At 44.0% G+C, this 25958-nt stretch overlaps 1 protein-coding gene across 1 annotated transcript in view; it reads right to left on the bottom strand.

Annotated features, from left to right (window-relative positions):
- Nucleotides 1-25483, bottom strand: part of CRACR2B (calcium release activated channel regulator 2B) — a 45112-nt gene extending 19629 nt beyond the window's left edge. The window contains exons 1-11 of the mRNA XM_033155569.1: nt 25005-25483; nt 23430-23496; nt 13137-13210; nt 10772-11016; nt 8778-8889; nt 6615-6771; nt 5737-5883; nt 4900-4990; nt 4642-4734; nt 2143-2330; nt 476-547 (exon numbers count right to left, since the gene is read on the bottom strand). Of these exons, the coding sequence (XP_033011460.1) occupies nt 476-547; nt 2143-2330; nt 4642-4734; nt 4900-4990; nt 5737-5883; nt 6615-6771; nt 8778-8889; nt 10772-10972 (1061 nt within the window). The 5' untranslated portion in view covers nt 10973-11016; nt 13137-13210; nt 23430-23496; nt 25005-25483. The remainder of the gene's footprint in view (nt 1-475; nt 548-2142; nt 2331-4641; nt 4735-4899; nt 4991-5736; nt 5884-6614; nt 6772-8777; nt 8890-10771; nt 11017-13136; nt 13211-23429; nt 23497-25004) is intronic.
- Nucleotides 25484-25958: the final 475 nt, after the last annotated feature.

Raw genomic sequence — 25958 nt, forward strand, 5'->3', positions numbered from 1 at the left:
GCACCTTAGAGACCAACTAAGTTTGTTCTTGGTATGAGCTTTCATGTGCATGCACACTTCTTCAGATAGTTGCTCTACACATACCATGGTAGGGGACTAACAATCCTCAAAGAGAAGTGAGAAAGGGAGAGACCACTCCTTTTCATAATCACAAATCCCCATTCAGGTTTCACAGAAGCTTCCTGTGGCCTAAATCTTCACTGCAGAAATTGCTTTGGTGCTGCTCTCAGACGTTACCGGTACTTTAGCACCATCTATTGCCACTGGGGAACTGAATCACCCAAAGCACTGGCCCCTGTACAGCTTGCTGCTTAGGTCAAGTGGCAGCCCTGTGGGTCTGGCCAATTCTGCTGGTTTTGCTTGAATAGCTGACATAACACCAGGGAGCTTTTTTTATTCTATACCTCCCTGTGCACATGAACAAGCCTTCAAGGCAGATGGTGAAGAGCAGATGTCAAGATGCCCCCACCTTTACCTGAGCAGTTCCAGTTGTCGCAGGAGGCTTTTCTTTTCTTTCTGCATATTCTTAGAGACTCTGAATACATCCCTACATTTAAAAGGGGAAGGGGAGGGGTTAATGTTTTAAGGGTTACAAGTTTTGTCCTGTGCAAACGTTGATAATATGACCCAAATGCCAAAGCTGCTGGCAGAAATAGATGGCAGAGGGCAGAGGGTGGACTAATTCAATTAACACTGGGTTAGGAGCTGACTCCCATTCTTGCTCTCCATGACTTGCTGATGCAAAATATCATTCTCTTGGATTCCAAGAGAAATTCCAGCTAAGGACCAAATTTACATGCACCTTTTTTGCACCCACGACACTGCTCTGCTCCCCAATCACTCCACCTCCCAAAGTAGCCTTTCCTGTAAAAAATGAGCCATCAGTCTATTGACATTCTTCTTATTATTATTTAGAACTGTATGCAGACTGTACATACTGCATATTTAAGTTAAAATGCCTACATCAGCTCTAGATTGTTGTTATTATTATTATTATTATTATTATTATTATTATTACTAAAAACAACAACCCTGTACCATTTGGGACTTTCTATCTGTGGAGAAAAGGTGGCAGAATATCTACCTACTGGGATCCTATTGTTCTGTAGACGTTATGTCCAAATTCTTATCCTGGTTTTTAACTGAAGCCATGTTTTGGCCAATTCAGTATTAGAAAGTAGATTTACTCTTCAATAAAGCAAAAGGTTGCCCAATTTGCAGTGACATCATACATTTTTGAACAGTAATCTGACTGATTGCTGTGGAGATCAGTGTTATTGTTTGCCACATTGTTTGTTCTCAGACTGGCAGGAGCCGTGGTTTTGACAATACAAGATTTGGATTGACCTTTTATGGTGAACTGCTGTGGGGCTGGCTTTCTGAGCCATTTCTATCATGGTCTTCTAGGAAATATGACCAGGAAAATGATTTTTTATCTCTAGTTTATACAGAGCAGTGATAGCCAATGCGCTACCTTCCAGATATTGTTGGACTCCATCTCCCATCATCCCTGACCATTGCCCATGCTGACTGGGGCTGATGGGAACTGAAGTCGAAGAAAATCTGAATGGCACAATGTTAGCTACCCCTGGCAGAGAGAAGACCAATCATGTTACTATCTCAAGGCCATATAGGAAATAGATTGGTGGAAGAGAAGAAAAACATCATGCATGTTCTAATCCTTTAACTCAGTCCTGGAAGCTGGAAAGTGTTTGTGCTTACAGACCCCCTTTAATTTTATTTCATAAAAATCATGTAACACTTGATTGTAAAACAACAACAACAACCTCCTCAAGGTGGTTGTCTACATATCTGGGTAAGGCTTGCCTAAACAAAAACACTTTTAGCAGGCGCTGAAAGGAGTACAGTGAAGGGACCTGTCTGATGTCAATAGGCAGAGAGTTCAAAAATGTAGGTGCTGCCACACCAAAAGATCATTTTTTTACGGTACAAATGCGGACCAGATATTATGCAGTGCCTGTAAACAGTGCCAGTTCTGCAGTTTGCAGTAGTCACATATTATTGCTATTCATTTCTACATTCTGTAGTCCCACTGATGAACTAATTAGCGTAAACCAGCATTACACAGCAAAAGCAACTGGCACTTTTCATTGCATGTTCTACAGCCCCACCCCAACACACCTGTTTTTCTGTTCCTGCTCTAGCTGGGCTTCTTTCTGCAGCTGTTGCAGGTGACCTCGGGCTACCTCCAGCTCCCATTTGCTTCTCTCCAGTTGGTCCAGGAGATTGTCGTTCAAGATTTTCAGCCTCTCATTTTGCACCCGCATTTCCAGCTGCTCTGAGCTCTGGGACTGTAACTGATGTTCCAGCTAAAAATATGTAAGAAATCAAGATAAACAGATCTGAAAAACCAAAAGTACAAAGGCATCAGTAGCCAGTGTCTGCAAGCAGCTTTGAGCTGTAGGGGAGGCAGAATAAGAATATGTTAAATAAAAAACAAACAGTTGTACAATGGAAAACAGAAAGCAGAGCAATACATCTGGGGTTTTTTTTTCTTTAGCTGCAATGCATATAAGTACATTAATAATGATAACATGTTAAGGGCCTGAACCAATGGATTTAAGTTACCAGAAAGGAAATTCCAACTAAACATCAGGAAGAACTTTCTCACAGTAAGTTCGACAGTGATTCCCTTGGAAGGTGGTGAATTGGAGATTTTTAAGCAGAGGTTGGGGGGGCATCTGTCATGGATGCTTTAGCTGAGATTCCTGCACTGCAGGGGTACAGTAATTACCATGATGATGAAGAAGAGGAGTTTGGATTTGATATCCCGCTTTTCACTACCCGAAGGAGTCTCAAAGCGGCTAACATTCTCCTTTCCCTTCCTCCCCCACAACAAACACTCTGTGAGGTGAGTGGGGCTGAGAGACTTCAGAGAAGTGTGGCTAGCCCAAGGTCACCCAGCAGCTGCATGTGGAGGAGCGGAGACGCGAACCCGGTTCACCAGATTACGAGTCCACCGCTCTTAACCACTATACCACACTGGCTCTCAATACACCAAAGACCTTCTAGCTGTATTTTCATTCCCTATGTGAAGTGATCTTTTGTGGTCCTAATCTATATGCCTGTTGGTCACATGAGTTGGTAACCTTAGAGTCATAGAATTGTAGAGTTGGAAGGGACCCTGAACTGAGAAAACCCATATGGGGGGGGGATTCTTAATCTCCTCTCTGTTGTTATGCTCCAACGTAACTGCTCTTTAGTTTTTAAACAACCCAGAGCAAATACTGACACTGGACTTACCCAAACAGCACAAATAACGCAAATTACACAGTGTTATCTCTCAGCCACATTCCTATAAGAGGATATTATGGTACAATGATAACGTCATGTGCAAACAGAGCAGATGGCCTTCCTTGTGTTGGTGGAGATGGAGTCACCTGTTTGGAGCTAAAACATGAATGGTGCTGGAATCACATACTAAGGTTGTGGCCCTTGGAGGTTAAAGGAGGACACTGTGCATTTTGCAAGTGGGGCAGCAAGCTAAAAGGGCCCTCACAGCTGAAGGTCAAAATCCTGGGACTTCCGGTGGAGCGCCATTCCGATTCAGTCGGATCCTCTCTCAGCTCCGAGGAGGGGCCGGTGTTTTTGGGCCAGGAGTGACCACAACCGCACTGTGGGCTCCGTTTAAACCTCAGGAAGAGCGTCCTGAGGACTTGGGGTCTAGCGGGAGCCAGAAGTGCTTTCCTTGCTCTTGAGGAGACCTCCTTGTAACACCTGTGGCGGAATAATGCCTGCTGATGATTCAGGTTCATCATGGGTTAACCTATCACTCCCATGTTAGGTAAGTGTTCCCTGGGAGGCGGAGCTAGGTGGCATTCTAAAAGGAGGGGGAACAACCGTTGAAAGGCAGTTGGGGGGTTGGCAGTTGGGTGTGGAGGGTTAGCGTGAGAAAAGGAGAGGTTAGGCTTTGGGGAATGTGAGGAAAGGTCATCACCGTTACTAACGGGATGTAGGAAATATTATAAAGAAGCTGAATTACATGAGAAGAAGATTTGTACCAGTAATAACCTGAGACTTCCATGTTTTCTAGTTGCCCAATAAAGTTAAATGTGCTTAAACATTCCTTGACTCTGGCAGTGTATCCGTACCTTAAGAGGTGTGACGAAGAGGAGAGAACAAAGCTTTCCTGTGGAAGAGGAAACTGTTTGCTTATTGTCCTGTCATACAGAGGGCTGGACAGTGAAGCCAAGTGAGCCACTTATTTGCCTAAAGGGAAGGCAAACTGCAGTAGTTGGGAACCCTGGTAGGGAGATCCCATAGGTGGCAAGAGGTTTTAAAATGTGGAGCCCTGAGGTACCCCAGAGACAATTCCCATATGGACACTGTTATTCATCCTCATTGACAGTGAAACCCAGGGAGTGTCTCTGTTGCGGAAGTATTCGGGGGGGGGGGATAGGATCCCTCACAACACCAACAGGAACCAGCAGGAGCTGGGGCTAAGGTGGCATCTCAGGCACAAGAGCCCAAATCCAGCTCTAGCCCTGTACATGTGTAAGAAGCAATGACTTTGGCATCAAAAGTTAACATCCAGCCAGTACAATAGGACCTGTGTAGACAATGTGGAGGGTAAAATCCAAATCCAACCATAAGAAACAAGGGTCACCCCCTCCAAATCACCTTTTTTTGGTGGTACAGCATCTTCTCAAATTCTTGTTCTTTGCTCTGCAGCTCTTTCTGAAGCAAGCTGCTCTTCTCATGCTTCATTGATCCCTGCAAAAAGCAGATAAATTGGTGCTTTTCCTTTTTTTCTTTTTGCTCCAACGTCCAGCATAAAAATAAATCTCCAGCACTTTGCAAGGATGTGACTCATTGATTTAGCAACTGAGCTCAGTGTCCAGCTCAGGCATCCTGAGAGTGAAGGAATGAGGTGTTTACCTGGCTCAGCAGCCGTTCCCTTTCTGCTTTGATTTGTTGCTCCATTTCTTCATAAAGGCACCTGATTTCACGGTCATGGTCTACCTCCCTCCTAAAAGCACAGAGCAAGAGGGATGAAATGCAAGGAACAGATACAGTGTAAAGACAAAGTGGGAGACCGGGGGGGGGGGGGGAGAGAATTACCTCTCCACTTTGAGAGAAAATAAATACGTCTCCGCTAAGGTAAGATGTGCTGTCTCACTTTTCAGGAACTTGAGTATTGATACAGAAATCCTCTGGCACTAGGGGGCGCCAGAAAGGCTTAAAAAGCTGAACATGTGATAACATTTTCTCAGTAAACTTTTGCAACCCGACTGCTTAAGGTTAGACTAAGGCTGTGTACACATTACCAGCTTAAAAAGCAGCTACTCTGTTCTTTTTCCCAATCTGGGTTGAAGCTGGGGAAGGTTTTCTTTTTGGAGGGGAGGGGGGGCATTGTGGGAAAACATATCCAAACAGTATTTCAAAAGCAATGACAGGATAGGTACCAGATGGAAGTGGATTGTGGCTAACACTGTGTGTACACCGCTTCCTAAACTAGTGGTGGAAGCACCTTGAATACAGATGAAATTTTAGTGTGTTCACAGCCTGTTTGCTGCAGGTGCGATTGGGTTATAGAGGAAGATTCATAGAGTAATAGGTCCCACGCTGAAGGCATCTGGACACTTCCGCCTTCTTCTTTGGCATTCACGAATCCTCTTGTGGATGCTGAGAGAAACTTTCCCTCTCACTTCCAGCATCCTGAGACTGCATTGCACTTTCTACGGCGTAGTCACATGCCGCCCAAAAACTGCTTACCGTTTCAATGCCTGCTCAATGGATTCCTTCTCGTGATGTATGTCCCTGACATATGAGGAAATGTGGAAGAGAAATTCTTCAAAACTGGTCAGGAGTTCCGGCTTTTCTTTCCGGAGTTGAGCCCAGAGCTCCTGAACCTCGTTTTGACTGGAGCAAAGACAAACAGTAAAGTTTATCAGCTTGAGAGTGATAGATAAGCACAGTCTTTGCACCAAACAGGCTATTAAGAACTTACTTTAAAGTACTTTATAGTTAAGACTCCTAGTCATCCCTCCCCGCGATGAGAAAATCCAGGAAATAAGAGGTCAAAAGTCCTCATCTTAAAAAGTAAAGGTGCATCTGAACATGTATGCACTTTTGGAGAATCTCTTCCCCCATGTGATTTTGTCCAAGCCTTATTATGCTCCTAATCCACCTACCCCTTTCTACTAGTCCACTGCTACCCATGCTAGTCCCAACACCATCTGGAAGACCACAGGTTCCCCATTCCTGCTGTAGCAGTGCAACCCAGGAAAACACAGCACATGCATTTTAATGAAGAGGACATGATGCATAGAAAGGGTCAAAGCAATGCTTCTGCAAAACAAGTTTCCTAAAGATGGCAACAGCAATCGTAATACAGTAGTACCTTGGTTTACGAAATTAGTCCGTTCTTAAACCAAGGCATGCTTTCCCATAACAGCATGGGACTCAATTCACAAATGGAACACACTCAACAGGAAGCGAAACATGTTCTACCTCCAAGGCAAAGTTCTCAAACCAAAACACCTACTTCTGGGTTTGCAGCATTCTTAATCCAAGTTGTTCATAAACTAAGCTGTTCTTAAACCAAGGTACCACTGTAATAAACAAGCACAGGTTGGAAAGTTCCAACTTACTCTTCAAAGACCTGGGATGCTTCCAGCTGCTCCAACATGGAGCAAAACCTCTTCTCTTCCTCTTCCTGGTCCAAGTCATCTGACCAGCCTGACTCAAAAGTCTCCTCGTGCCTGGTGCTTCCAGAGCTCTCATACTGCTCAATCCCTATGAACTTGCCTAGTCAGTGGAATGAGAAAAAACAAAGGACTATAAGATCTCTCTAATCCCAGGTATGGCTTGCATCAGTGTTTGAATTATGAGGGGAGAGAGCTTGTGAAATCCACAAGCTCCATATCAGACTCCTTCCACTTTTAGCCAAATTGGGGCAACCGTAAAAATTAAAAGAACTGGAACTGGTCCACTTCAGACACAGAACCATGGTTGACTTCTGTAATGAAGGAAGGAAGCTCTTCACATGATCAAAGGCACTCTGCATCACTCCATGTCCCTTTTGTTATTTCAAATGTTCCAAGGGTAAGCCGTTCTACTCAAAACAGGTTCAAGGACTGCGTCCTGGACTTTAAACAACTCATTTACCGTGCAGTTCTATACATGTCTACTCAGAAACGAGCCCCACTTGAATTCAATGGGTCTTACTTACAATGGGTAAGTGATCAGGGCCAGATTAATACATGCTGAGGCTCTAAACAATGTCAAGTTAAGAGACTTCCATAGCGTGACCCCCCCCCCCAATTGTGTGACTTCTAACCGAAAGGACAATAAAAACAGAAATAAGAAATAAAGTTTTATATTTGCATACAGACTGGTACATAGGGGAGGATAAAACTAAAAAATAACCATCTAACTAAAACATATATTGCAATAAGCTTCTCTTTATAGAAAACACCTTTAAATTTAAATGCCTTATGGTTTCTTACTTTGCCCATATGAACTTTTAATGCACAGCAGCACAATATCTGTCACACTTTAGCACTTACTAAATGAAAGAGGCAATACAGTGTGAACTGTGTGTGTTCTACACAGCCCTCCCCACTCCATCATTGGTTTGAGCCATTAAAGTATGGTTGTTTTAAGAGTTAACCACTCTGGCCTTAAACCAGCACAACTGCACAATGTCAATACTGGTTGGGCCAATTCCAGATGTTACCCACAGAGCTTTAGGACATCAAGACATTTCTGGCTTGTACAAAACATACTACGAACATGACTGTGTTCCAGTTCAAATAAGAGCCTGCCATTACCTTCTTGCCTAACTCCCCACTCCTGATAGCTTTGATCAGCACTCTTCACGTCAGATTCCTGGAACTGTTGACTTAAAGCTGTTTTCTTAAGGAGAAAAGGGGAACTTGGCTTCTTCTAATCAGCACAGGGCCATAGAAAGCCAGAAAAAACTCTGCTCTCCCCTCATGCAGCTCATACTTGGCAAAACAGCTTCAGCTGCACTTTGCTGCAGGTGGATCTCTGCGGTGGCTGCTGCACATTGTCTCCACAGGAGCTGCGTGCTTGAGGGCTGAACTGGAAGCATTGGAAAGAGCCTTCTCGGCAAAGACAGTGAGTGTACAGCATGATATAGCCCCACCTCAGAATTGCTCACCAGTAGGGTGGGTGCACATTCCACAATCATGCTCTGCAAGCATGAAATCTGCTGCAATATACTGGAATATGCTACTCCAAGTACTGCACTTTTCGAGATAAGTTTGAAAGCATGTAGGGCAAAGACAGCCCCAGAAGGTGCACCAGTGTGTGTGTGTAAATAAAGTGCCTGCTTTATATCTAGCAAAAGTAACATTTGCCATGCAGGAGTATTGCACTGGCTTGAATCTGGTCCCTGGGTTCCTATCTCATTACCACAATTCCTCAATTCTCTGCAGTTGCCTTGCTGCCTAATATAAACTGTCAGTAGTCCAAGGAAGGAAAATATTTTTGTTAAGAACACAGGAAGCTGCCTTATACTGAATCAGACTCACTGGTCCATCTAGGTCAGTATTGTCTACACTGACTGGCAGCAGCTCTCCTAGGTTTTCGGCAAGAAATCTCTCCCAGTCCTAGCTGGAGATGCTGGGGATAGAATTTGTGGCCCCCTGTATGCAAGGCAGAAACTCTACCACTGAGCTAAGGCCCTTTCTTCCCATTCTGCCCACTGTCCACATACATGCTAAGCAACAGTAGTTGTCATTTTCTCCATATAGCCACTGGGCTTCACACTCCCTTGTTCCTCTTACCTAGTCCCATACTGAATTCGACTGGTGTGAGATACCCATTGTTGTCTTGCTCTAGGCTGTCAAAAACAGATTCTAGTTGTTCAGGAGTGAGAGGAAGTTCACTTTGTAGCCGCTTTGAAGGAGGAGAAAAAAGAAAGGACAGACTGTTATAACCACAAGAAAAAACTTCCACTCGTCCCATGAAATCTATGAAGTCCAATCTCATAATAAGGAAAGGAGTGGTGCAAAGATGATGTGTTGGTAAAAGACAATATATCTGTGTCCATCAGGACAGATACTGCAAGTGCTTCTGTTAACAGGTGTGTGTACAAAATCTGGCATTACATAATTTATTGCACAACTCACCGGGGAAACCAGCTTTTGCTTAATAAGCGTGAAACAGGATAAATTCCTCAAGTGACCTCAGGGGCTCTGGGAGCTTTTACAGTTGTACAAAAGAAGGGAATTCAGCAGGTGGAAGTTTGCAGGTCAAACTCCACCTGCTGACATTCTTTCTTCTACGGAACTCTTGCAAAGGTGCGAGAAACCTGCCCTCCTTTTTCACTTTGCCATCCTAAACCAAAGATGGGCACAGAGTGAGATCTGGAACTAGTGGTAGATCCCTGAGTGATTTACAGTTTTGTTTTTTTAACAAAAGAAATAAAATGACCCAGTTGCCAGCTACTCCCCATTCCAGAAGCCAAGTGAACTGGCAGGTGAAAGTTAATCCAACACCAACAAGGGGATAGTGTCCTCCATGTCACCTGAGGGAAGCAGACCAATTTGGGAGGAGCAGGACAAGCTCTGCCCTCCAACAGAGGGCGAATGGTGCGCTCACTAGCTCCCTCACTCAACCTAATGGTATGATTTCTTTATAATACATATTGCCTGCCCTTCAATCAGAAGGTTGCAGGGTGAGTCACAGCATGTAACAACAGAATATACTCACAACACAATCAAAACAGCAACAAACATAACATAAGCAACCACCCATAACAATAATTCAAGGACAGGATTGAACTCCCTTGTCCTGCTTCCAACGGAAGTCATCAGCCAAGGGGACCAACGCACTTTCAGTACCAAGTCCAGCACATTTAACACCTGAGGTGAAACAGGAAGTACCGTCCTGCCACCTTCACCGTTGGCACAGATTTCAGGTGAGATTCTGGCAATTTCTAGAGAATTCTCGCTGAAATTGCACAAGAGCTCATGTGCTCTGCAAGATCTTACATGATTTCGGTGAGATCTTGCCAGAAATTGGCGTGATCTTACCCAAAATCGTTGCTGGTGCTGCTTCTCTGCTGGCAGCCTCACCTCACCTAATGGCTGTGCCGGCTCTGATGTCCAGGCCTGACGCCAAACTGAAATGGCAGCAGGTCTGAGGCTGGATCACTATAACCCTGTTGTGCATAGGGTGGGGAATTTTGTGTCTGGGTGATAGGTGCTTAGCTCCTTTGAAGGAGAAACAGCAGATCAGGGGCATGAGAGCAAAGGGGCCTCTGCATTTCTAATAGATGTGTGGAAGAAGGAACTTTTGGGCAGGAGCTTTCATGACAGGTTGCACCTGCCAGAAATTCCACACTGCTGTGAAAAATACAGGATCCCTTGTCCTCCCTGGCATTTCATCACCCTAAGATAGAGAAGGAATGGAAGTACAGACAGAGCAAATTTCACAGCAGCAGCAGCAACAGCGGCCCCTGAGGTGTCAACAGGAGTTTTCAAGTCTTACACACACACACCCCTTAACACACACACATTATAGACTTCTGCTATCAGTGGGATGTTGATGAAATCACTCTCCAGCACAAAGGCAAATGAAATCTACACATGGCAGTACCATAGCTGTCAACTTTTCCCCTTTTTTAAAGGAAACCACCTTATTCTGGATAGGATTCCTCGCAAGAAAAGGGAAAAGTTGACAGCTATGGGCAGTACATCGCTCATAGGTGGCAGTTCAGGAAAGCAAGAGCTTTTCCTCTGCAAAGGAGGTGGCCACGGTCAATTTTCCTGCTTACCTGCATGTCCAGCTTGGTGATAAAGCCCTTCTCCTCCTTGTCACAGAGCCTGAAGAGCTCCCTGGCCTTCTCCAGCATCTCCACCTGCATGTTTCCCACATCATTCAAGCAGAGAGTAGAAGAGATGCCTGAGGCTGCTCCATCCTCTTCCTTGTCCTCCACATGGGAACTTTCAGAGAGTTCTTCCCCAGGTCTTTCCATTGCTTCAAATGACCATTTACTCGCGAGGACTGGAGTGCATCTAACTGCAAATATAAGGCGGTCTTCTTCAAAAAGCAATGTTGGATTGAATTGTTTAGACTCCTCAAAATACTGGCCTGATTCACAAGTAACATTAAACCATAGTTTAAAATCAACTATGGCTTAACACAAATGAGGAGTGTGCTGGTAGGTGCAGTCAATGCAATGCTTCCTTCAATCCTCCACTGTTTCCCTGCCACCAAGAAATACTTATGGTTTATATCAAGAGAAACAAGAGATGAGCCTGTGTTCAGAGGTCACAAGAAGCTAAATTCTGGCTTGTTCTGTCTGTAGCATGGTGGTAGCAGCAAGAGGAGCAGGGGAGGAATGAAGTAAGCACTGTATTAGCTGCACTCACCAGCTCACCTTGCTCACTTGTGTTTATTAAGTGGGAACCAGCTGACTGAATGAAAGGCCATCATCATGCTCCCAAGTAATATACCTTGTTGAATATGAAACAAAGGACTGGGATTACCCCATTCCTATTACTGAAAGACAATAAAGAGAAGGGAAATTGACGTCTAGTAACAATGGGATTAACATGCAATTTTCTCACAGAAACCTGCATTTCAAAAGCAAAGGGCAGCTGACAGCTTTCTTGAAAGAACAAGACTGAGTGCCCCTGAGCATTACAGGTAGAGGCCTACGCACATCCCCTCTTTTTACACTTGCTCTATATTTCTGTAAAATGAAAATTCTCCGTCAGCAGCTGTGGGCTGCCAAAAGAAGAAAACCATTAAGCAAGATGAGATCACCACAGAATCTAATTAGGAGAAGATAGGACAAGGAAGAGCCAAGACCCTCCCAATTGGCAACGATGATACAAAGGAATATAAAGTAGGCAGCCATGTTGGAATGAGCACAAAGGTTGAATCCTCCCTGTCCAGCCCAGAACCCTGACAGGGATGCAGACTGGTCCCCTCCCGGGTCATCAGATTTGTCACTTGGTGAGAAAGGAGGGGTTGATTGGTTCCCGCTGTATGTGCTCAATACTGTAATGTGCTGGTGGCTGCACTCATTGCTGTCATGCAGCTCACAGGCCAAAAATGGTTAGTTGCCCCTGGAATAAGCACACATTTTTGGACTTTTAGATTACCCAGTCTTTTTTTAGGGAAGTTTTCAATGTTTGATGTTTTATCATGTTTTTAATATTCTGTCGGGAGCCACCCAGAGTGGCTGGGGAGGCCCGGCCAGATGGGCGGGGTATAAGTAATAAATTACTGTTGTTGTTCAAGACACCACTGGTTCAGATTCAGAGAAACACAAGTGAAATTCCTGAAGTTGCTACCAAGGGTTGCATTCAATTAACTTCTACTGAGAGCAGAGCCATTGAAATTAATGACAAAGACTAACTTTGGTACATGAATTTCAATGGTTCTACTCTAAGTAAAACTTAGCGGAATGCAACCCTTGGGGTCCTGATATGGCCAGCTGAACGCCGCTTATTATTTATTTCCATGAAGCACTTAGGCCACAAGTGTTTCATGTCCTAACAACGCCACATCCTTAAAGCAATTTTAACAACTGTTGCCTTTCCTTAGGTAATTGTAATCCTACAAGGTAGTTTAGCTAGTTCAAAAAATTCTCAGCACCCTCACCAAACCATAATCCACATAACTATTTGAAAGGAAATGAAGACAACTTAAGTGGCACTTTTATATGAATATATAGGTATGTTCTTTGGACCACTTCTTAGGATGCCCCAACATAGCAACACACACTAAGGCTGCAATCCTACACATATTTAGCTGGAATGTACCTCTGAGCAGACATGCAAAGGATTGCACTGTGTGCAAGTCAATTAGACGAGGGGTGCATATAAATTATTTCCCAGTTATCCCTTATACATAAAGGTAAAGGTAAAGGACCCCTAGATGGTTAAGTCCAGTCAAAGGCGACTATGGGGTGCTCATCTCACTTCAGGCTGAGGAAGCCGGCCTTTGTCAACAGGCAAGCTTTTCAGGTCATGTGGCCAGCATGTACTGTACATCAATTTCTACTCATACAGGAATAGTTATTCCATTGTTTATTCACTATAGATAATGCCCCCCCCCCCCGATACTTTGTATGCTTGTTCCAAACTGTAGGAACGCACTGCTTTCTGATCAGGGGCAGAGCTACTTACACACACATTCTGTAGCACATCTGTTTTGCAGGCTTCCTCTGCCTAAATGTAGATTAACATCATGTCCACAAATCCTGCGCGAAGACAAAAAAGGGTTAGGCGTTAAGCATTGCTGCCAACAGATCTAACATTTATTTATACAACCGCTTAACCTAAAAATAAACTAAAACGCCAAACAGTGAACAAGAAAGAATATAATCACCAGATCACCAATAAAATCTAGGCGATATATGCTAAATCACAATTCTAAGCAGTGCAACCAGGGAAAACAAATACATTTTTAAAAAGCATCTGAAAACATGTCATTGTTGATGCCTCCCAAATGACACAAGGGAATGTATGCTAGAGGGTCACAAGACAGCAATCTGCAGGCCACAGCATAGTCAGCAAGGTCTCCTACAATGATTCTCAGGGTCCACTGAGTCTGAACTGGGGGAAGTGATCTGCTAGTGGTCCCAAGTTGTTTAAGGCTTTAAATGGTGATATTAAAACGTATTAAAAGCAGTTGTTAAAATTGCTTTAAGAATGGGGCGTTGATAGGACATGAAACACTTGTGGCCTAAGTGCTTCATGGAAATAAATAATAAGCAGCTTTTTCAACTGGACATATCAGGACCCCAAGGGTTGCATTTCGCTAAGGCTTTAAATGGTAATATTAAAACCTTGAACACTGCATGGCTGCCAATGGACAGCCATTGCAATTTTTTTAACGGAGAAGTAATATGTGTACAGCTAGGGGCTCCGCTGAGCACCCTAGCTGCTGCATTCAACAAAGCCCCAGTTTATTGGTTACCTAAATAACTGTGCAATCTGGTAACCTTCCTGATCCATATAGCCAAAAGTAATTCCTATTAGAACAGGAATGTCAATTACATTGGGAAGACTGGGAGCAATTACATCATCTTCTGGGAAAGCAGCTTTTTCTTGATTAGGCTTCCACAGGCACAAAGACACAAAAGGTTGGGGTTTCCATCTTGCGTAGAAATAAAACGCATCATTTATTTGTTTGTTTGTTTTTGTTTGTTTGTTCATTCATTCATTCCCTGCCTTTTTGCTTACATGGGACTCAAGGTGGCTTACAGATAAAAACAAGTACTGCAAAAACATAGAAAAATCCATCATTAAAATACAATTAAATATCAAAAGAATTTAAACTATATGCATATATATTTTTTTAAAAAAAACCTGTTTAAAACACTGCAGTAATCGCAATAAAAACAGCATGGCAGCAGCCCTTTCATTAAAATCAGTCAATTCCCAAAAGCCTGTTGGAACAAGAAAGTCTTCACCTGCTGGCAGAAAGACAGCAAGCAGGGAGCCAGTCTGACTTCTCTAGGGTGGGAGTTCCAAAGTCTAGGAGCAGTGATGCATGAAGTGTGTGTGTGTGTGTGAAGACAACCCTAAAAACTATCAAAGCCTCTCTCTATGTATTTTTTTAATCTCCATGTGGCTTAGAATATCAGATCATAAATCATATACAGTCAAAGTTCAAGGAGGCCAGCTAGAAGGAAGTTTTTACCAAGACTTAGAACTGCCACCAGTATTTTTATAAAGGTTTTTTTAAAAAAAAAAAAAACATTGGGGGGGGGGGAGAGAGAGAGAGAGAATAGGAAAGTTGAAGGCTATACTAAATTGCCCAGAGGTGCTACAGGCAGGTGTAATACTCAAGCCTTTTGTTTCTGCTTCTAGTCCATTAAGTTTACTTTTAACATCCCTTTTAAAGCAAACAGGAAAGACCTGTGTGAAGTTTTTGTGGTGTATGCTCAGCAGAAGAGGATTAGTACAGAAGGTAACAGACTGTGCTCATACTACCCACAACAATGTTTATTGATGATCAGTCAGTGGAACAAACCAGAAATATAACCTGCCATGTCCAGACAGAATTAAAATAGTCCTTATTTATCAATGTGACCCAAAATTTTCTTTTTTAAAAAAATCATCCCACTGCTTTTGGAGCTCTTGGCTCCCCCCCCCCCCGTTTTTAATAACCTATTTGCTACAATCAGCAGCAAACCTGGCGAACTTTTTAAGAGCCTTTGAAGTAGTGGGGAAAGAGAAGTTTTACTTCATAGTTGTTCCAGGGAGAAGTTTGAGCAATAAGGGAAAGCAAGAAAAAATGCCAGATTTATAGACATACTTCCGGACCAAATTCATGCAGTGGTGTTCTGTCAGAATTTTAAATAAAGTAACACTATTCTTTTGGCAGTAGCAACCAGAATTCTGGAGGAAAAACAAGACTTCCGCCAAGTTATGCTCTGATTCTGAACAAATGGATATAATTAAAACTAGTGGCTAATTCACCTGCACCTGCTAAGGACTTAACCCAGGAGACCTTTGGATGTTGCTGAAGTACAACTCCCATCAGGCCGAGCAAGCATGGGCAATGGGCAAAGATTATGGGAATTGCAGTTCAGCAACCTCTTGAAGGCCAACCTATCTGACCTAACCCAAAGGCAGGAAAGTCAGCATATAATTGGGGAGTTTTTAATAGATATCAAGGAGATTGTCTGCTCAGTTTATTGTGCAACAGTTGTGTAAGGACGTTCAGTGGTTGCTCATGAGTAAAGCGCCAGACGCAGAACTTCTAAAAACTAAGTTCTTTATTGTGCACAGCTATGTACAGTGGAGCAAAAGATCAAACGTCCATCTCATCCCTCCGCAGAGTCCAGGAATGAATCCTTCCGGTTATTTGTCCAGCAAAAGATGTGCGAGATTCTAAACCCACGCCTCCCCCTGCCACGTCCTTCCCGTCTGTGCCCTCGGAACGTGGGAACCTGACCCCGTTCCCCGCTATCCCTCTGGCGTTCAGGCTCTGCCATCCTTTCAGAGCCCCTGCACTGCCTTCCTGCCTATAACTCCCCCTCCCCGCTGGAGGAATGGTCGCTTCCGGTGCTGTGGGGGGGGGGAGGACGAACTGGTAATCAGCTTAGGAGGTTCGGGGAGGGGGGTTTCCTGACAAGTTGGAATAATATCTTATCAAGAGAGGAGTGACTGTAGAGATTATTATTAACTGAGAAAGATAGAGCCACTTCATTCCTATCACTTGGCAGCTTGAACAGACACAGACATTATAGAAACAAATGTAGAAACATACCAGGGTGAGCCAAAATGAGGCTTTCCACACTGGTATTATGTCAAAAAAAACTGACACAACCTGCTCCCTCACCAGAAAATGGCAGTTTTAAATAACTTTTGGGGGAAGAGTGGGAGATACCAGGGCTCAAGATGATCTGGTTACAGCATTCTCTGACCTAATTCCTGGCGTGCAGAGACTTTGTAGTTCCTCAGTAGTGAGTGAAAAGAATCTGTACTTTCTCTTACCTTCATCTATGTTTACTTGGTATGTCCCAAGGCACACATTAAATTACCAAGCATAAGCACATTTGCTGAAGTCCAGCAGAACGTTCATGCAATGCCCCTTGAATGCCAGGCCAATATTCTTAGCTTCATGTGACAGAGATAAGGACTGACGCTGGAGGAATAGTGACTTGCGCAAGGCCACCCAGTGAGTTCATGTGGTGAGATTTGAACTGAGGCTCAAACATCCAAGCTCACAGTTCATTCTTTTAATGAGTACAAGCTGTTCCCTTCCCTTGTGGTTGCTTCATGTCGATGAGTCTGCCCAGCACCTTTAATCAACAGCTGAGGTCTTCTTTTAGGTAACCCTCTGCCATCTAAAATAAAGTAGATGTGAACCTGAGAGAAGGCCTTTTAAGTGCTAGCACCCAGTGTTTGGAGCAGCCTCTTGAAGAGATGCTAAATCAACATACCTATATGTTGATAGGCTGCAGTACACAAGGCAGCTTAACAAAAAGGTGGGGTAAACATTTTTAAAGCATTAATAATCTAGATCTACAGTACTTCTAAGGACAACAATAAGCAAGCAATCTAAACTGAGAGTTTAGTGGCTACAGAATTAAGAAACATCCAAGGATTGGTGCCCAGTAACAAAGAATTGCAACATGCATGGTGTGTTTACTGCCTCTTCAGAGACTCCTAATCTGACACTGGAAAAAGGGGGGAGATGTTTTGTACTAGGCACTCTATATGTTTATCAGCACCATAATTAATCAAATCTGCTTTGCAGAGAGTTTCCCAAAGACCCCATGAAAAATCCACAACATCCACCATGAGTCACATAAGGCTGGAGGAGCTGTGGGGGGAGATGAAAACCAAGGCCCATTGAGGCAGATGTTCCCTGATCACATCCAATTTGTATTTCAAAGCCACTTTCAGAATGGACAGTTTTCTGGCCTTAGTTTCTGTGTGTAGGTGGAAAGGAGTAAAGGAAGAGGAAGAGGGAGAGAGAGAGAGAGAGATGTGGACCACTGCTTAGAGAACCTTTTGCTTGCTATTCATAACCTTCTGGAAAGATGGATTTCAAAAGGTCATGAATAGTTTGTGGAAACTAAAAGCAGGAGGGAGGGTTTCCAAACAACACACCCTCTCTCCCAAGCTGTGCTTATTGCTATATTAGCCTCACCCTTTCAGGGGATTATAAAGCTTCTGAAAAGATTAACCTTTTAACATAATTCAATAACAAAACACAAGCTGGGATGCCCAGGTGAAGCCTACTTTTCCAATGCCCCTTTCCCACCTCAGAGGATTAACGTTTTAACATTAGAAACTAGAGCACTCTGTGTTTCTGGAGGGAGTCTATCCTTCTTAAGAACTGTTTTCTTCATTCTCAAGCACATATGTTATAGATTACCAGTGATCTCACTCCTAAGTCTGCACGCTTAGCACATCATAACCCAATGCACTTGCTTTCTCACTGATGGGAAGAGGGAAGTGAGACTGTGGCCCAATGCCCTCCGTGTGCTGTTGGAATCTCCCTCAGGATCTCTGGAATATCTTCATACTTTCCTGGCTCTCCGCCTCATCAAAACAAATGCAGAGCCTGTAAGCATTTCTGCCTGATACTTAACACGTCATGCAGACAAAACAGCTTGGAATATATATATATGCCAAGTACAGCATGTGGTCTAAGGCAAAATGTGTTCAGATTGGGCAAGAACAGCCTGTATCTGGTAGGCAACCATCTCCACACACCATTCCTCATTGCTTCCTAAAAATCTGGACAGATATGGGAATCCCCAAAACCCAGCAGCAATATGGGCTCATCCAGACTTCCTTTCATGCTACGCTTTCAAGGCACAGGTCCTTCGCTTTAAAGCTTCATGTCTGAACAAGGATGGTTGGGTTTTTTTTGTTCCAGAGCTTTCTCTGGGAAGCCCATCCTTTACCGCTGAACTGGAGCAAACAGCAGCCTGCGGGAAACTGCAGTGCAACTGGCAGTGAGAACAAGCTCAAGGTTTTTTGGTGTAGGGTTTTTGAACCTGTGACATGCCTATTGCTGAGGACAACGTGGAGCCACCAACTACTCATAACATGACTAGCCAGACCTGCATACCAACCCATGTAACACATTAGTGACAGCTAAACTAATAGCAGCAGCAGGTACAAGGATTTAAAAGCAAGAATAATCTCAGGGATAAAAGGAAAGGAGTGAATTGTTTCATGTAGGCAGCTGTTCTTTGTAGTTAAATGACAGCATCCTGGAGAATTGTTCCTTGTTCCTTGTTGCTTTATTCTAATCAGGTCAGATAGTCTAGGAATGCAGGGATTTAAACAATAGTTAAATCTCAACTTTCACTTGGGCTGAACAAATTGCTGCACCCCTCAGACTGGCATTGGTGATGGGCATTTATTATGTGATAGGCAAGACCACAGCGACAAGGAAGCGGGGGGGGGGGGGAGAGAACCAACTATGCTTGCTTTAGGAACTTATTCATTTTGCACTTGATAATGATAATGTTGCACATATTCTTGCAGCAGTGTGGATCAACGACTTCAAGCACCACCACCCATTTTTAGTGTCCTTCAATTGCCTGTTGCCATATGCTTGTTTTCAACTGCACAGAAACAGAGGAAACAAAAAGCCACCCCAGCCTGTTGGAAATGTCACGGTAGGATGCTGTTTGTTTTGAAAAGCTGCCGTTCAGGGCTGCAAGCCAAGGCAAAGCTGGCCTTGGCCACCGCAGCAACTATCAAGGAGCACAAGGCTTTATCACAGGGCCATGAGAAAGGACACAGCACCGGAGCCACTTGACAGGATCACTGAGAGTTCTAAGCAGCATTGTTTAATGCCCTTTACCTCCTCCCCAACTGGTCACCCGATGGGCCTGCAAAGCAGCCCTCAAAGATAATATTTACCCAGCAAAAACAAACTTTGACATACCAATACCAGGAGAAATATATGAGTTCAGGTAGGAGTGCCTTGGCTGCCTGTGGGTTTTATTTCCTCTTTCCTTATTAGCTGATTCAAGATTTTAACTGGAGCCTGAATGGATTTTTAAAAACACTTTTAGGGTCATGGAGGTGACTGGAACAAGGCCATTTATGGAACACAAATCATTGCAGAAATCCCTTCTAAGAAAGACCACACAGAAAGAGCAAAGGTAAAACCGTACACTGCTAAGTCAAATGGGAGCTGGTGATCTTGAAAAAGCTGAGAAGAACAAGCTTTTCTCAACCCTCTTTGGATTGCATGCAGATATATAAGGACTATAAAATGCATCCACCTCTCTCTCTCTCTCTCTCTGTGTGTGTGTGTGTGTGTGTGTGTGTGTGTGTATGCAGTGCTTTTTTTCTAAAACAAATGTTTAGGGGGACTCTCATTTTCCTACTCATATTGAAATACTGCCCCTCAATGAGGCCAAACTTAGATTCACAAAATGTTTAGGGGTATGCATCCCCGTGTCCCCTCAGAAAAAAAAAAACACTGTATGTATTTACACACACACACATACTTGTTTCCAGGGCTCATAGAATTAATGCTTTATCTTGGTTTTGCATGAATCCAAACTTTTCATTGGGAGGTATACAATATGCAAAACACACCACTTGACATCATGTTCTGGCCAGATTTGCATCCTTCAGTAACACCTGCTGTAAAGCTATTAGCTGCTGCAAGAATATTTCTCTTACAGTTAAGTGTCTGAGGAGGTGGACTAATGTGTAAATGCCAAGGATTGCATGAGAGCCCCAGGAGTCTAGGATGCAGTCTAGGAATCATTTTACCACCACTGTTTGTGTGAGCTAGGCCTAAGTTTCCAACACATAGTTTTCTCCAAGAGCATAGAATTGGTAGGATACCTATTGGTCATTTAATTGAACTTCCTGCCCTAAGGCAGTCTTTCCTGAAACAACTCTGATATCTCAAGTCCTTATAATTTCTGCCTCATATACTTTTGGACTTCTTGTGGCAACCTGCTCAGAATGTTCCTCTGTAGGGAGAATCAAGTCCTGATGGGCAACTGTGTGTAAGCATACTTGGGAATGGGGCTTGTACTCAAGATTCTCAGATCACTATTCGAAGTTAATCCAAGTTGCAATGTCATTACTCTCCATCATGTACAGCTGAAAAGAAATGGTTTTATTGAGAGCATGGGGGTAGTACAGAATAAGAAAGTCATGCAGTAAATATGAGTTCAATGAGATGCATGCAAATATATGAATCTCAGGAACTCAAAATAGACCACATGCAAATATAATCTCTTCGGCAAACTGAAAAATAACAAGTGCTTGTTTTTCTCTTCTCTTCATCAAGGAGCTCATTTGCTTCCATTTAATGTTGAAAAGAATATGCTATCACCCTTTGTACATTCTATTAATGTAACATGGGGGCAGAAAATCATCCAGTGACATGAAAAGGGTCTCTGGAAGGAAATTAAATTATCTGCACTTTGATGCTCCCTTTCAACTTCAAATAATAGATACAAAGGATTAATCCCTTCACTTTCCTGACTGGTCAGCTGATGGGTCTGCAAAACAGCCCTCAAAGACAATATTTACCCCCTATATCCATGAAAGATAGGCATGCCTGGCGTGCTCTGGTCCATGGGGTCACGAAGAGTCAGACACGACTGAACGACTGAACAACAACAAACATATCCATGTTCCATTTGGAAGCATAGGAATGTAGGGCTCTGATCTCCAATCGAGTTCTCAGCACTCTCACAAATCTTAAAATTCTCAGTTTTCTGTAAGAAGAAGTCTTTAATATGGTCATGGAGCAATACAGGGACACATATACAAAGCTGCATTATAGCAAGTTAAACCATAAATCTATCTAGCAGAGAACCAACAAAACCATTGCACTTCCTCTAGCTCAACATAGCCACACCCTCCCCCCAAAGCGTCCATTAAAGTACTCTGTTGCCCAGTTCTCCACCGCCCATGAGTCATGTCAGACACTTCAGAATGAACTGTTATAATGGGTTATGAAGGGAGAGCTGCTGTCAAACACTTCGCACCTGGCTAGAGTGAAAGCTCATCACGCAAGGCAGACTGGGCAGCAGGAGAACCCAGATCTAACAGTAAAAAGGTCAAGCTTCATTATACCAGTAACCCAAGAGAAAACTCATGACAACTGCTATCAAAATCACATGTGCACCAGTCCAGGGGCCATTTGGGCTCCAATGAGCACAACTCCCCGTGTCAACACATCTTCCCATTTACTTCACTGGAATGGGCAACGTCATGAAAGAGGGTAGAGGAGTGCCACATGTACAATGGAAGCAGGCACACCTGCAAAGAACTGATGCAACAGAGTGGCAGCCACTGAGAATTGTTATTACACAAGTTCAAGTGAAGACAGTTGGGGGCTGTGTGGCCTCAGTGATTGGCGGACTTTATATTTGGTGCAGAGGATCATGTATTCAAAATGTGCAGCACACAGAATGAAAATGTCACCAAATACTCACAGGACTGATGCCGTGACAAGATATGGAGTCCTTAATGGGGCAGAAGAAAACAGTGCCAAACACTCACTACAGGTCTTTGAAGTTGGCCTTCCAGTTGGGTGTGCCAAGCTCATACCTGAATGTTCTGGCAGCTCAGTCATTTTCTCTCTCTCCCCCTTAACAATATCTAAAGCCCAACCAGGCTGTAGTGATTTAAATCATCAAGAAAAAGGCTGATAAAAGTTAGCTTTTATTTAACTGATACTTTGGCATATATTTCCTTAACAATGGAGCACATCTGACCACTATGTTAATTTACAACTAACTGAGTAACAATATGCTTTGTTTCCCTTTGCTACACTATATACATTATTCATTCTTTCCTATTTTTTAACAACCTATGGAGGAGCTATAGTATTTGTACATAACACTCAGTCATGGCTTATTTGGTCCAGTGAGCTTCACAGCAGAAATACTATTGCATACAGGTGAGGATGCTGACATTCTTCTCAGCATATCCAGCCAGTTATCCAGAGCAAGGACACAGAAGAGGAATAAGAAGAAAAAAACATTGCAAGTGCAAGGCCTCATCCACTCCATGTGAGCATTACACCCATGCTTCCCAAGTTTCCTTCTGGAAGTGCTTATCAGTTCAAATAAATTTACTTTAAAGGAGCAGGGATTCACAGGTAAACTAACAATCCATACACGTGACAATGGCCTTGAAGAGCTTTCACCAAACCATGGAATGTCAGCAAAACAAACTCTACATCAACACCATCGTAATTCAACATAAAGTTAATCATGCTCTATCCCATTGAAGTCATGTTTTTAAGTATGATTGAGTTGGATTGGTTCCTACATATTATTCACAGTTCAGTTAAAGCTGCAACCAGGGCACACTTTCCAGGAAGCAAATGCCACTGAATAAATGAAACAATAATTTATTATCTCTATCCCATTCTTCAACTTTCACACCCATGTACTCAACCTGATGGGACACTTGTTACAAATATGCTTAAAATTGCAGGGGGGGGGGCCCACGGAAATACTGTGCCAACGAAATAGTGTCTCCAGCTATACAAGACAATTTAAACAGCACAAAGTGTCTGTTCTTGATAATAGGGCTTACGCAAAATAGGAACCTGTCTTAATTGGTACACTGACCTTTCCATCCTTTGGTCTCAAAACTATATTGTCCTCTTTTCATTTGTTAAGAATCCCCATTCCAAGTGGTAAAAGAGAGAAGAGAGATGGCTCATGGAAATTTGGAGCTTCTTTCTATACCCCAAGTGGCTGTTCATTCTGCTACTCCTTTGGTCCGGACACCGGGCCTGTATAGACTGCCCCATCTATCTGCAATCCCAATTCAAATTACCCTCATTCCTTAAGGGCCTAAAACTGTCCTTGTTCCCGACACCAAGCATGCAGCAGTTGAGTTTCTACAGCTGCAACAACAACACACTGTTACAAGAAAGCTGAACCTACCCACAGGTAACTATATAATACTAAGAGCAGATCTGTGTAAAAGTTACGTGGGACTTACCACCTTGAGGCCTGGGTTCAAATCTCAACTCGAAGAGCAGAATTTATGAAAGGCCCCACTTTTCTACCTGTACAGGGGAGCAACAGAGAAGCCCGTGAGCACCTTGTGTTAGATATCCAATCACAATCAATCACCACAGCTGTTACGACAACTGATAATTACTCCTGCGGTGCTTAAGATGCCAAGACAAGAATTTCTAATTCCTCATTGAAATGAATCATAAGTTATTACTGATAAGAGTGGTTGCATCAGAGGTCATTAACTGGGTCATTGTTAAGGTTCTGTGCCCATAACAGTGACATAAGCAGCAGAAATTAAACACTACAGTGATTGGGAAAACTGTACCTGTTACATTCCTGTCTGCAATGCACTAAGGGTCGCAGAATCTCTTATAGGAAGAAGATGTAGCAACACTATGAGGAGGCATGCTAGCACACATGACAATACTCTTAGGACTATACAGTGGTACCTATGGCTACAAACTTAATTCGTTCCAGAGGTCCATTCTTAACCTGAAACCGTTCTTAACCTGAGGAAACACTTTAGCTAATGGGGCCTCCCGATGCCCCTGTGCGATTTCTGTTCTCATGCTGGGGCAAAGTTCTTAACCCGAGGTACTACTTCCAGGTTAACAGAGTCTGTAACCTGAAGCGTTTGTAACCTGAGGTGTATGTAACTCGAGGTACCACTGTAATCTGTAAGACACACGCAAACACTTGCCTGGTCTTGCTCATATGCCTTTACACTTAACTTTAGCAGGTGATACATTTCCCATCACACTTTTTTCCACACCGGGAAAAGCACCAGCTGCCAAACTTCAGTGTCTCAGGCAACCCTTGAGAGGCAACAACCGCAGTGAAGAACAAAGCAAAGGTTTGACACCTGCAGTTTTCTCAGCACTGAACCGCATCCATTGCAGCTTCACCTGATGAAATTCTTCCTGTCACTGCACAAGAACTATGCCAGAGGATTATTATTTTTTAAAGATCACAGGTTCAAGAGGGCTTTGCTAAAGAACCACATTACACATTTTAGTTTTTAAAAGGTGGTTATAAACAAAATAACTAAATAAAATCACCATCTTATCCTCTAAGATTACACTGAAGTGGCTCTGTGTTCACAAAGCCTCATTATCAGTTTGTTAGCGTTTATTAACACACCTAAGATGCCGCAAGAATCTTTAACGTGTTTGCTAAACGAGAATGAAAACAGCTGACTCTCTAGAAATCTCATGGAGAGGAGCCACATAAGTAAGTGAGGTGGCCCAACACCATAAACTTTCGTGGAATTTTCTGTCAGCCGATTAGGACGCATTTAAACCACGGAAGCCTCCGGATACCTCAAAAGGAAGCCCTCTACAGCTCAATAATCCCGGGGTCTCTCTGACACACCCGTTCGCAAGTAATGTCGACGCATTCCTTCCAATGGCCATTATCGGCAAGCCTTTCGGGGGTGTCGCCTCCCAGCTAGCTGTCCGCAGGTCAAGGCAGACCACAGATGGGGCTGCAGGTGGGAAGAGTGGTTCCTTTATGAGGGGAAGCCGCGTTAGCCAAGTGAGGTGCAGCACAAACTCACCTGGATATGTGTGTGAGACGTATGTCGAGAGAAACGGCCCCCAAGACCCTCTAATAGGTATCTTCTCAGAAAGGGGGGGCGAGTTTCCGATCGCTTCCGGCGTTACCTGATCCCTCTGATCCAGAAGGCACCTGGAGAAGAGACGCAGAAGGGGAGGGGAAGATTTCTTTTCCTTCGCTGATGTTAACCAAAAGCCCAGCAGTCCAAAGAGTTGGGATGGATGCGCAAACAGAAAAGAAACAGAGAGGCTTTTCTTTTCTTTTTCCCCAACCCGGAAATGCCTGAAGAAGCCGGACTCGCCAGATGAGGGGGGGAGGAAAAGAAAGAAGGGAAACTCTTCGGTCTTTGCTTGAACTTTTTCTCTCTCCCTGGCGCGCAACGTGTTCGCAACAGGTGCGGAGGGGCAGGGCCAGCCACGTTGGGGCTGCTCGAGGGGAAAGGAAGCTCGCCTCGTGGCCAGTTAGAGCCGCGTCCAAACCTCCTGCTGCTACAGCTGAGCTGCCCCGAGGGCGTCAAAGCCGGGCTTGCCGCCCTAAAAGCGGCTACCCGCGAGGAAGCCGCGCTGAACTTGGACGGCGATTCCTTCCGAGTAGCGCGTGGCGAGGGCTGGGCTGAGGCGCCGTCGTGCAAGGTGGGCCGCAGCCCGGCGTCCGGGCCCCACTTTTGGGGCGCGCGCACGTGGAGGGCCGCGCGAAAAGTTTGCAGACGGGTCCCCGCTCTCCTCCTCCTCCTCCTCGGGACTAGCTAGTTGTGAAGCGGAAAGGCTCCAAGGGCCGCGGGCGGGGAATCCTCGCAGCGAAGGCGTTGGCGGAGCGCGCCAATTAACCTTGACATACCAGCAGCCCCGTCCGCGTCAATGTATTGCTTTTTCCAAGGCCGGGGTGGAAGGGGGGTTGGGCGGCGGGCACAGATAAAGCCGGGCCGGTGGCGAAATGCCTGGCTCGATCGAACAGA

This window comes from Lacerta agilis, chromosome 1 (genome assembly GCF_009819535.1).
Source record: "Lacerta agilis isolate rLacAgi1 chromosome 1, rLacAgi1.pri, whole genome shotgun sequence".
NCBI lineage: Eukaryota > Metazoa > Chordata > Lepidosauria > Squamata > Lacertidae > Lacerta > Lacerta agilis.